General features: G+C 36.2%; 1 protein-coding gene and 2 long non-coding RNA genes across 3 annotated transcripts in view; 1 reads left to right on the plus strand and 2 right to left on the minus strand.

Moving 5' to 3' along the window:
- Positions 1–13376, minus strand: part of LOC309493191 (titin-like) — a 442694-nt gene that overhangs the window by 427172 nt on the left and 2146 nt on the right. The window contains exons 3-6 of the mRNA XM_082162311.1: positions 12871–13131; positions 11356–11643; positions 9629–9961; positions 7966–8250 (exon numbers count right to left, since the gene is read on the minus strand). Coding sequence (XP_082018437.1) covers positions 7966–8250; positions 9629–9961; positions 11356–11643; positions 12871–13131 — 1167 coding nt within the window. The remainder of the gene's footprint in view (positions 1–7965; positions 8251–9628; positions 9962–11355; positions 11644–12870; positions 13132–13376) is intronic.
- Positions 1–13376, plus strand: part of LOC309493391 — a 42560-nt gene that overhangs the window by 27861 nt on the left and 1323 nt on the right. The gene's annotated exons all lie outside the window — the stretch shown is intronic.
- On the minus strand, positions 2028–3201 carry LOC309493389. The gene is made up of 3 exons (XR_014203898.1): positions 2410–3201; positions 2172–2231; positions 2028–2040 (listed from the first exon to the last, which is right to left on the minus strand). It is a non-coding gene; the product is annotated as an uncharacterized lncRNA (long non-coding RNA).

Here is a 13376-nt window from a genome sequence, read left to right on the forward strand (position 1 = left end):
GTTAGTGTGAGGCTATTTTGAGCCTTGTTAGTGGTATTAACTAGCGATTTACTTTCACTTACTCTGTGCCCCATATACTAGCGTTATAAGCTAATCTGTTTTTAGAGATAAAACTCTTTACATTCGATTTTCATGAAAACGCATCCCAGGGAACGATCGAACGATGTTAATTACACCTAGGTTCGTTTTTCACCGGAATTGTCCTTTAAAAGTCTTTTTTGAACACTGTTAAAACAGCCAGAGAAAAACTAATTAAAACAATCAAGAGCTCAACTACAGGAAACACTGATGACCACAATGGGGACTTCAAATGTTTATTCCTCTTTCCTTCAGTGATTATACTCATTAAAGGTGGGGTAAGTCGTTTTTCTAAACAGCATATTTCAAAAATGACTTACCCAACCTTTAATGAGTGGGGTAGGTGTTTGTTGTTGTGTTGGTGTTAGTCGCACCAACACAACAACAAACGCGTGTAGCCAATGCATGACGGTGGAGGAGAGAGAACGATCAAGAGGGAGATTTGAAGAAAGACGGCAGAAATACTGTAGAGATGAGAAATGATACAAAAGAAAAAAGCTGGAGAGAGCGAAGCGAGAAGGCCTGAAAACAGACACAGATGTTGCTCTGATTCGCTCCACACGTGAGTAACACTGGGGACCCTATCTTGCACCCAGCGCAATTGACTTTGTACACCGACGCATGTATCATTCCTATTTTGCACCCAACGCACAGCGGACTTTTCCCTCGGCAGACGCACGTCGGTAAATTAGGGAATGAACTTGCGCTCCCGGGGGCGGTTCAGCGAAAAGAGGAGGCGTGTTCCAGCGCAAACGTTCCCTGGTGCTATTTTGCAGGTTTAGAAAACAATTCCGCAACAGACCAGGAAAAACCGAGTCTAAAGTCAGTGGCGCGTTCAGATGCTATTTTAAGGGCGCATGCTTGGCCATAATGTAGTGTGTGAACAATGCGTATACAGTTTGCTTCTCTCATCTACACAGATGCAACAGTTGACATTTTTGCAAACCAAACATAATTACAAGGAAAAATATTCCATATGAGGGAAATCATTGTGGTGTCCATGAAGATGTGAAAAAATAAGCATAAATCTAGCTTACACATTTACCAAAATTATTATACGCCTGATTAACCGAGGCTAGAGTCATTGATCCCGCCGGTATAATAGGAACAGCGCCTGAGATCCACCCACAAAGTTACTTGCGTTCCGCGTTTGACACTTGCGTTTCAGATCGTTAAAATAGGGCCCATGGTTTGATTCGCTTTATTTTTCAATAAGCATTATTTTGTTGTGCTTCTGCTATGATGAACAAACATCTACTCTTGGATTGCTCGTGTAACGGAGGTCAGCTAGTGAGAGTCGCGCTGACGACTGCTAGTGAATGCGGTGTATACCGTCATTGTAAGTGCACTCGCCTCACTTGCAGGGGATCGGGGTTCGAGACCGACTCGGGCTGTTAGGATTGGAGGCTGAGTTTTGGAGGCGGAGTAATGAAGAAGGTGTGTGTTTGTTTGTGTTGACTTCAAATATCAACATTGGCCAACAGCGTATTTCAAAAACGGCTTTCCCCACCTTTAACATCAGGTGTCGTCACTAATGCTCACTCAGAGCTGTTCATTAAACACAGGGGATTTTACTGTGTAACATACAACCGTAAGACATTTTTAACCCAGAAAGTTAATGATCCTTAATAAATTAAGGAGAAAAGTTAGGAACCTTGCCAGGACAATAGCTAAAGTTATAATAACGTTCCCTGTTATCTGGGTAATGTGGACAATAAAAAGCTCTGATTTGAGCTCATGCTGTTGATGATTTACAGTTTTAAGATCACAATGAACCTGATCCTCACAAATAACTGAACTGAATCACTAAAAACAGATTTATATTCTACATTAAAGTGCAAATTGTGAACTTCTTGTCAGTGACTGTAAAATCCTTGTAAGAAAAATCTTACGTGTTTTATTGTTTTCCTTTCTTCCTTAAAACTTGAGCATACGTTGCATCACCGGCTCCAGCATCAGCACCTGAAGAACACAAATGTTATGAGATTTTCACACTTCCTCAATGATCCACATGATTTTATGAATCATTCTGATCGATTAATATTTAATAGTTCAACTTTAACAGTGATGAAGCTTGACTTTGTTTCTCTCACCTCTATCTGTGTTGTTCTTCAGTTCAGAGTATAAAGTGTCTCCAGACTCGCTGCTCTTCCCTGACAGTGAACAAGAGAAACAGAGAATAAACACACGCTTTACATCTGCAACTACAATAATGACTGATAATCCATGATTATATCAAGAGAGAACAGAACCTCTCAAACCACAATGAACATTTATTAGCAGGTTCAGTAACAGATGTGATTGTTGAGACTGTTGTCACATTGTTGTTACCACAGTTTTTTCTCTTTGTCGCCATCTCTGTTCGAAATCTGCAATTGCAGTTATTCGTGGAATCATCGACTTTACGTGGGTTGTGCCTCAGCATGGCACAGCGCGGATGAATCCAATGTTTTGAGTAGATTGTGCGGCTGTCAATCACCGCGCCGGTGTGGATCCTGTCATTCGCAATCACAGATTCTACTTTTTGGAAGTATGACCAACATAAGAATTTTCACCGGAAAATGTCGTCTGAACAAGTAACATCCACTTTTGTTTTGACCAACTAAGGGGAAAAAAGCATTGCAGTAAATCGCGCTGATTAAATCTAACGATCGCTTATATCACGTCAAACTGTGCAAATTATACTTTGTTCTCAAATTGTTAATGTTAACAACATCAGTATTGCGTGACTAAATGTAATGCCCTTCCGATATTTATCCTTGTTTTCGCATGGGCCGGTTGCAGTCTCTTTTTTCTCCGAAGTCTTTTGCGTTTTACAACGGGTGAATCTCCAGTTGTCACTGGTGATTGTCGTTTGAACCTTTCTGGATCCGCCATCAAATTGATAAGTTTAATTATATAAAGTGCTGTGAGAAAAGACTATAAATCTCCCCCACCAACATCCTCACACTCATAGCCGACTAGCCGAGACTCTTCTTTATGTGGACAGACGTGACGTAATGACACAAAGACATGCTCGAATTTCCCGCGGAAATCCACCAGTACCACTGGAGTTAAAAACACTATTACAAGCTTACCGTTTTGAATCGAGCTAAGGCAAGCAGAGAGTTTTGAACACTGGTTATGTACTTGCTCAAATTTTTTTTTGACTTTGCCATGATTTTGTCTAGAAAAATATAATTAGTCAATTAGAAAGAAATATATATATTTTTTTATTTAACTAAAATTGCATAAATGTTATTGGTTAATGACTCTATTGAAGAGGGTTTTTAACCTTTATCCACAGATATGTTTTTCCTAACAATGACCTCTGAATATGTGACATCTGAAAAAAAAAAACACAACAAGGAACAAGTCAATCACAGATTTAATGATTATTGTTGATTTTTTCATGATGCATGTGTAGATATTTTCTAATAATTTTTAAGACTCAACCTTTATTTCCACTATTCACTGGAGTCACATCATTATAAATGTGATCAGAATCTGCTGGACAGCAAACAAGGAGAAAGTTTAAGTTTAGGGAGGGAGGGGAGGGGGTATTAATAAATATTTATTAATTAATAAATAAATATAAATCATTTGTTATTGCGTCTGACCAGACTGCAGAGGAGAGTTTAACGCTAGAGATTCTCCAGATGGATTCGGGACTGATGTCTGTTGAATGTTACAGTGCTGATCTACAATAGAGACAAAGATCATTATGGTCACTGTAAGAGTTTTGTCACTCACATATAATCTGATTACATGCATTAACTGCTCATTTATTAATAAACATGCAGTGACTGTCTAGGCTTCAGAAACTGTATCTTCCATTTGTTGCTGTTCATGAGGTTTAATAATTCATAACATGTGATGAACTGCTCCACACCTTTCTTGTGTTTGTGTCTCCACAGCAGAACCAGTGAGATGAAGAACAACAAGCAAACACTCAATCCTACAGACACACCAATGACCAGAAGAGAAGATGAAGCTGTTGAGGCTGAAGAACATGACAAACACACAGATCTGTCCGTGAGTGACGTGATACTGTATGATCATATTACAATAATATCATCACTGATCATCACTGACCTCTGACTGAGATCCAGCTGTGGAGTGACTGTCCTCTCTCTGTTTTACAGTAGTAGAAACCCTCATGTGACTTTGAGACAGTAGTGATGCTCATCTCTCCTGTCGTCTGATTCTGGATCAGTGATCCGTCTTTATAGAAATCAGCGCTGAGGATCGGGGAGTTTTTAGATCGATGTAAACAGTGTAGAGTCAGAGTCTCTCCCTCAATCACAGGATCAACAGAACTCTCCAGAATCACCTCACCGTCTACAAACACAAGAAATGTGTGTTTAATACTGTAAATACTTTATATTGTATACTGAATACAGAAGAATATACTTTTTTTTTTTATTATTATGTATTGAATTGTACTTTTTACTTCCTGAGCTTTTTATATTAGTCTTGTGTAGTCTTACCTGATCTCATAGGAAAAAAAGAGTTTGATTATAAACATTATTATGTTTTATAGTTGTAAGCATGAGAATTCTCGAGTATAATCATTTTTAATCTGAACAGATTTATTTTTATTTATTTTTTTATGTTATATAGTTGTAAGTGTGATTGGACTCACCATGTACAGTGATGTTTCGAGGAAGACGTTTCTCTCCAGATTCAGACTCACACCAGTACACTCCAGTGTCAGATGTGCTGAGAGAGTCCATTACACATCCAGATCCTGTTTGTTTTGAACAAGTTTGTGTGTCTTTGTCTGTGTATCTTCTCACTGTCCATCCAGCAGAGTTACTCTGATCCTCACAGCTCAGAGAGAGAGAGTCAGATGAGAAGTGTTGACTTCTGCTGGGATTGATGACCAGAGACACTGAAGCAGAAACTCCTGAAAAGAGGAAAATCTCAATCAAAACTGACAGCACAGAGACTGCAGTGAAACACAGATCCGGATGAGCACAAGCATAAACCCTCACCAGTGATCCACAGTGTCTGTGAGCTGCTGTTGTGTGTGTAATAGGCTGGTCGTCCTCTCTCTGCTCTGCACGTATAAACTCCTGTGTGCTGTAGAGCAGCAGGACTGAGAGTGTAAGATCCTCCAGCTCCTCTGCTGCTGTCTGACAGATGATCATGATCTCTGAACCAGCTGAACGTCCAGCCTTTAGAGGAGCCTGAAACCTCACAGATCAGAGTCACTGATTCTCCTTCAGTCAGCCACGGCTGTGGAGACACTCGCACTGATGCCTGAGCTTCAGCTGAACAAAACATCACGAGTTACAGAGCCGTAGAGAAACTGATGGAGAAGCTGATCATAACAAACACAAACCCCTCACCCCTCTTTTATCACAGAGACATGAAAATCAGTATCCAAACTTAAATAGTTGTAATTCAAGAATGATTAGGAATATAGACATATGACTGCTCTTGTTTTAAAGAAGACATTTGGAAGATTATTGTAGAAGTGAAAATTATGAAAGTGAAACAGAAAAAAAAGTTATAGAAGTTTGAGTTTATGAAAATGTATAATGTAAAAACTATAATTATTTATATAAAATATATATTTTTACAAAACATGTTTTACTTTAAAACTGCAAGAAAATCAAAGCCAAGTTGTCTTTCAAATTTTAGGTTGATATCTCAAAATGAGCTTTCAGTGAGATTTAGTTTGGGCGCAGTACCAAACCTTTTCACTAGATGTCAGCCAAGCTCTGTTAATGACCATATAAGGACGCCTGCATTTCCATATATGTTTAGAGTGATCTGAACCATATGTTTCCATAATTTCCATACAATGTATGAAGTAGACATCTATTCAGAAGTAGTATGGGCGGTTTAGCCCATAGAATACTATGATTTTTAAATCTACACCTCATAAAATTGGTTTTATATTTTGGTTTTATCTTTTGAACTGTTGGCATGAAAAGGAGTTTCTACCAATCTTTCATGATTTTTCCATGTTCATAGATATTTCAAAATAAAGGCCTGAACATGCCTAATGCATATTAAATATTCTAGTTGCAAATTGATAAATTACTGCTCCTCTGTCATTTATTTTGAAAATAAGTCAGCAAGCTTTCAAATGATATATAGTTTGTCAATATTACTTTAGGTTTTTACTCAAATATTATTGTTTAAAATATATAATGGCAAACTATGGGGCGCCGTTTGTAAAGCGGCTCATGCTGAAAATAACAGCAACATTTTGTCACATTTAGCTTCAAACAATGTTTAAAAAACTGGTATGAATTTTTGACGGTCACTTTTTACCACATTTACAACAATATTTGTCAACTTAGAGATATTTTAAATAGTTAAATCTAAATATTAAATGTTACACCTAAATGCTAAATCTAAATGTTAAATCTAAATCTAAATGTTAAATCTAAATCTAAATGTTAAATCTAAATGTTAAATCTAAATCTAAATGTTAAATCTAAATGTTAAATCTAAACGTTAAATCTAAATCTAAACGTTAAATCTAAATCTAAAAGTTAAATCTAAATATTAAATCTAAATCTAAATGTTAAATCTAAATCTAAATGTTAAATCTAAATGTTAAATCTAAATGTTAAATCTAAATCTAAATGTTAAATCTAAATCTAAATCTAAATGTTGAATCTAAATGTTTAGGGTGAAACTAAATATTTAACTAATATGCAAATTCAAAATGCCGGTAACCGGAAGTGCCAAAATAAAAGCTCGAGTGTGTGTTTATAGCATGGTTTATAGTGTCAAATAACGAATAAAAACCATCTCATAATAATAACGATAATATAACGATAATAACTACCTAAAATAATAAACACGTTTGGAGAAACTGTAGAGTTTCGTGATGACAGTGATGACATGACATTCAGTCAAAGTGAGCCCCCTCGTGGCTGGCTATTATGGCTGCAGGTCATAAGTCCCGCACTTTTCATAAAAGTGACACTAGCCTACTCTTCAAATACAGTTTCTCCAAATGTGTTTATTATTTTAGGTAGTTATTATCACGATAATCCATGTCCAAGAGTCCATTTCCTCGGATGAGATGGTTTTTATTCGTTATTTGACACTATAAACCATGCTATAAACACACACTGACCTCCTCGAGCTTTTATTTTGGCACTTCCGGTTACCGGCATTTTGCATATTAGTTAAATATTTAGTTTCACCCGAAACATTTAGATTCAACATTTAGATTTAGATTTAACATTTAGATTTAGATTCAACATTTAGATTTAGATTTAACATTTAGATTTAGATTCAACATTTAGATTTAGATTCAACATTTAGATTTAGATTTAACATTTAGATTTAGATTCAACATTTAGATTTAGATTTAACATTTAGATTTAACATTTAGATTTAGATTTAACATTTAGATTTAGATTTAACATTTAGATTTAACATTTAGATTTAGATTTAATATTTAGATTTAACATTTAGATTTAGATTTAACATTTAGATTTAGCATTTAGATTTAACATTTAGATTTAGCATTTAGATTTAACATTTAGATTTAACATTTAGATTTAGCATTTAGATTTAACATTTAGATTTAGCATTTAGATTTAACATTTAGATTTAGCATTTAGATTTAACATTTAACATTTAGGTGTAACATTTAATATTTAGATTTAACTATTTAAAATATCTCTAAGTTGACAAATATTGTTGTAAATGTGCTAAAAAGTGACCGTCAAAAATTCATACCAGTTAAATACAACATTGTTTGAAGCTAAATGTGACAAAATGTTGCTGTTATTTTCAGCATGAGACACTTTACAAACGGCGCCCCATAGCAAACGTCCCACCTGTGGGTCATGTGACCCTGCAGTGTCTCGATTGGTTGTGTGATCATGATCATGTAGAGAGAGTTTATGAGGACAATGATGTTGAACTCACCCTTCACAGAGAGAGAAACAGCAGATCTTGATGTTGATGAGTTTGGTCTTCCATCTCTCTGTCCTTTACACCCGTACTGACCCTGATCAGACTCAGTAGCTCCTCTGATAGTGAGAGTGTCTCTGTTTACAGTGTAACGCTCAGACGTCTGTAATATTACACTGTCTTTATACCACTCATATCTCCAGTTACTGTAATAAGAGTTTATCACACACTTCAGATTGACTGTTTCTCCAGTGAATACAGGACTGTCTGGTGTCACAGTCACTGTAGATGTGGGGGAATCTGAGAAGAAACAGAAACACAAACTAAGAGTAATTACATTACTATGTAATTAATGTTGAATTAAAGGGGTGTTTGTCTTTTCTGCTCCACTAGTGACACCAAACATAATAACAAAATTATAGATTGAGAAGAAAATTCCAGAGCTTTCAAAGAATAATGTTAAAGTCTCTGGAAATTTCAGGGAATATTAGTTATAGTTCAGAGTTTTAACAGGTTATGTGACAGACCCGGATAAGTTTATGGAAAGTGATAATCTCAACTTTTTAATAATAAATATGATAAATATCATCCTATAACAAATGTTAAAAAAAAGGCCAGACATAAAAAATAAACTTATTCAGCCATATAATCTTTGCAAGCACAGACTGTTTTTAGTTCAGACAATCTTTCTTTTTTAATTAATGGAAACCATCAAAAACAATGTAATTTGTGTTCACAGTAATATACTTCTCAATAGTTTAATCAGTAATAAAACACTGTTTAAAGATTAAAAGATAAGTTTAAAATAATAATGATTGCACAATCTGCACTAAGAATGTAAATTGCTTATTGAAAGGAGAAGAACGACTCTCTGCTTCTTAGCCTCTGTTTTCATGGATCTGTGTGTCATGTTGAAGCTGCGTCCTCTTGACGTCACATTTATCGGCCGCATACGTCATAAAGAACGTCTTATTTCAGGACAGTCACCATTATAACACTGAGCGTTATTGCTAGTGAAGTGTAAATTGTTGTAGTTTCCTCATGGGAATGTAATGGTCAGTTTACTGAGATGAAGAGCCTCATGACGTTTGCGGCAGATAAATGTGACCTCCGGAGGATTCAGCCTTCGAAATGAGACACAGCCGGTGACTCCAGGATTTGATGATCTGTTGAGATTGAGAATGTGTTTGTGTTGTTCACCATGAGCTCTGAGTGACTGAACTTACTCACAGCGGCCTTTCTGGAGCCCATAACCACCAGTGAGAAAGCTCTATATTAAACACCAGTATTGGTATCGGCCCGATACTGCGCTCTCATATTCATACTCATAAAAATGATCCGATACCAACAACTGATACTATGCAGTGTGTGTAGAGTGTGTAGAGTGTGTAGAGTGTGTGTGTGTGTGTACAGTGTGTAGAGTGTTTGTGTCCAGACAGAGAAACTGACAACAGAGAGAATAATGGAGATACAAAAGCTGGTTAAAAAAAAAGAAAAAAAGAAACAATAGAAAGTCGTCTGAAGTAAATGTCTAATCAGTGGAATATTAATCTAAATATAGTAACGCCTATATTGCTGTTACGAGACACACAAGCTTGTCGAGCGCATCCCTTTCTCACAGACATCAGTGGAAAGATTGTAGTGAAAGTTTTTAGGAGGACAATGATGTTGAACTCACCCTTCACAGAGAGAGAAAGAGAGATTGATGTTGATGAGTTTGGTCTTTTTACATCTCTCTGTCCTTTACACCAGTACTGACCCTGATCAGACTCAGTAGCTCCTCTGATAGTGAGAGTGTCTGTGTTTACAGTGTAACGCTCAGACGTCTGTAATATTACACTGTCTTTATACCACTCATATCTCCAGGGTTGTGACCAGTAATGTGGACTACGTGTCTGGTCAGTTCTCCTGATCCAGTCACGGTGAGTCTCTATCACACACTTCAGATTGACTGTTTCTCCAGTGAATACAGGACTGTCTGGTGTCACAGTCACTGTAGATGTGGGGGAATCTGTGAAGAAACACAAATATGTCAATGTTTTATGTCAACTAAATAGTTTCATTCAAATTCTGCTGAGAACTTTTAGAACTTATAGATTCTCTATAAACTCACTTTATTTCCACTAGTAAGTGATTATTAAACCTGTTCTTTTGTGTTTTGAGTGATTTCTGTCCAACATCTGTAGTTTATTTTCCTCTGTAAAACTCAGTAAAATGATCCTGTATTTCTGCTGTGAAATAACTGGACAGCCTGAACTTTCTGTCTCTGTTTCTGGTCACAATGTTCAGAGTTTTGACAGTGACAGTCTTTTACTTTTCTTCTGCAGAACATCAGTGATCAGAGATGACTGTAAACTGTCAGTAAACAGAGGCTGTGTGTTTTATTTCTAAACTGTGTCTCTGGACAGGATGATGGAGACTAAAATACTCTCTTAGTCAGGATTTCTGTCATATAGAGTAACTCTAAAAGTTCACCATCTCATTATTATAGTGATCAGCACATTATATGTAAAAAAGATTCTAAATAAGAAAAATATACAGATTTGGAACGACATGAGGAAGATTAAATTATGACAGTCCTATTATTTTCAGGTGAGATAATGAAAGTTGATCAACTGTCTATTCAAACATTAGAATTAAGATTAATTTCATCCAACACTCAAAGTTTCAACATTCATAATCAGAGACAGAACGACGACAGGATCATCTGAAAATCAAAGCAAAGCTGCATTTGTATAAAAACTTCAGTAAGTGCACAAAAAGATATTTATGGAAATATGTACAAATATTCTTAAATTAAAGTTTATTATCCGCCAATAACACAGCAATTTTTTAGCTGTTTCTCAGGTCTGTGTTCACATGCGTCAGACAGAAGTCTTTATCTGTTATTAGATCACACTTTAAGTAAAATACTTCAGCTTTAACATGTATTTTCAGATCTCAGCATTCAGTTTCATTCAGTTTTGCTCCTTCAAGTAGTTTGAACACAAAAAATTAAACAGATTTAAACCCTCAAAAGAGAGATGAACTGTAATGCTCAGTCAGTCTAAAGCACAGCATTTGTGCAAAGATTCACAGATTTCCAGCAGTCAGCAATACAATAATTAAATACAAAAATATGTTCATATCATGTGTAATGAGTGCAGTGTTTTTATGATGCCGTTTAAATACTTTAACTATTACAATAGGATTTAAGAGCTCATTCAGTTCTGTCTTGCTCAATCTAACGGTTTTGAACACAAGAACACGTCATCTGTGAGAGAATTAAACATAATTAACCCTTAAAAAGAGGAGTGAGAACCGCATTATTAGTGTGAACGTAACAGTCAAAGACTCTCGATTGTATGTGTGAATGTGATCATAAATAGGAGAGAGAGTTTAGGAGAACAATGATGTTGAACTCACCCTTCACAGAGAGAGAAACAGTAGAGCTTGATGTTGATGAGTTTGGTCTTCCATCTCTCTGTCCTTTACACCAGTACTGACCCTGATCAGACTCAGTAGCTCCTCTGATAGTGAGAGTGTCTCTGTTTACAGTGTAACGATAATCAGACGTCTGTAATATTACACTGTCTTTATACCACTCATATCTCCAGTTACTGTGATAAGAGTTTATCACACACTTCAGATTGACTGTTTCTCCAGTGAATACAGGACTGTCTGGTGTCACAGTCACTGTAGATGTGGGTAAACCTGAGAAGAAACAGAAACATAAAGACTAAAACTGCTCTTTTAGGGAATAAAACTGATTGTTCAGAAGGACCTTCGGTTGTAAACGCTGGTTGTAAATGGGAATGTTGCTGGTATAAACCCTGCAGTGAATGAACTGTTAACCATCACTATTGTGTCTTTGAGCAAAGCATTTGACCAACGGTTTCCAGAGGGATTTAGTTCATGGAGCCATTCTGTGACAGACATACATTACTCTGGTCTTGGTCATATGATGATAAATATACTTTTGCAAAAAGGAAGAGAAAGTTGGCAAACCACAGTTTGTTACACAGTTACAAAAACATATAAATATATATATATATATATATATTTCATGTTCTCAGCACAGGTGAAGTGTCGAGTCTAATGGCCATTGAGAACATGAAATACATCTATTATTGGAGCTGGTGTGCCGACTTTCTCTTCCCTTTGGCAGTTTCTGTGGTTGAGATCCTCACTGAGTTTGTTTTGCCCGCTGGATGTGTGCATTTTGTGTTGAGCCTTCATGATAAATATACTTTTACCACAACAATAACCAGCTAACAGGGAACGCTGTCATAACTTTGGCTAACGTTAAGGATCTCTCAAAGTTATGAACAAAAATTATTCCAGTAACGTTAATAAAATGTGTGTTCAATGTTATCTGGTCTTTAATAATGTTCTCAAAATTAGCACAAAAACTGTAGTTTCTTCATCTTTAACACTCTTGGACCCATTTAGACATCGAGTTCATTCAACACTGAGGATTTTGCTGCGTGTATCACGTCACTATAACTTTCCCTGTTGGATAGGTTAAAAGAATATTTCAGGAACATCATACTAACCTTCAAAAAAAAAAAAAAAAAAAAAAAAACTCCACTAACACTAAGAAAAATGGACACTTTAAAGTAAAAAAAAAAAAAAAAAAAGTTCTTAGAACAAAAAAGTGTAATCTGTGAACATAAATTAAAGATAGAGACACCTATAACACTAGAAAGTCACAATTTACATGATTTTATAATAAACCAAAACCTCCACAAAACACGCAACACACACGCACGCACGCACGCACGCACGCACACACACACACACACACACACACACACACACAAGACGTGTGCAGTTACTGAATAATCACTAAAAAGTGAATTGTCAGTCCTCTTATAAGAACAGATGTGGTTGAAAAGTATAAGTGATGATCAATAAACAGATGTGAATATGAAGACTCACCTGATACAGTCAGTGTAACAGCATCACTGAAGTCTGTGTGTGAGTCTGATCTCTCTCCTCTACAACTGTATTTACCACCGCGAGACACATCAGCTGTGAAACTGAACTCTGCTGTTGTTCTTCTTGTATATGTATAGTCAGTGTCTCCATCTCTAAACCAGCTGTATGTCTGAATGTCTCCTCTCTGTATGTCACATGTGAGAGTGACTGTCTCTCCTATGAACACACGCTGATCTGGCTTCACCGTCACTACAGGTTTCACTGAGAAACATAGAAGTAAATATTGAAAAGCATCGCAGTATCAAGATCACTGTCATGAACTCAAAACTTCATCAGGAGAAAAACACTTAAATTAAAAACCTAGTTTGCTTGTAAATTGTAATGATTACATGTAAATGTATGTGTTGGTAAAAACTAAATGAAACTGATATATGTATCCAGTCTGCATGTCCTTTGTATTATTGCTCTTCCAGTTCTGACCAGTAGATGATGCTGTTTACAGTCTG

This window comes from Leuciscus leuciscus, assembly GCF_965113295.1.
Source record: "Leuciscus leuciscus genome assembly, chromosome: 2".
NCBI lineage: Eukaryota > Metazoa > Chordata > Actinopteri > Cypriniformes > Leuciscidae > Leuciscus > Leuciscus leuciscus.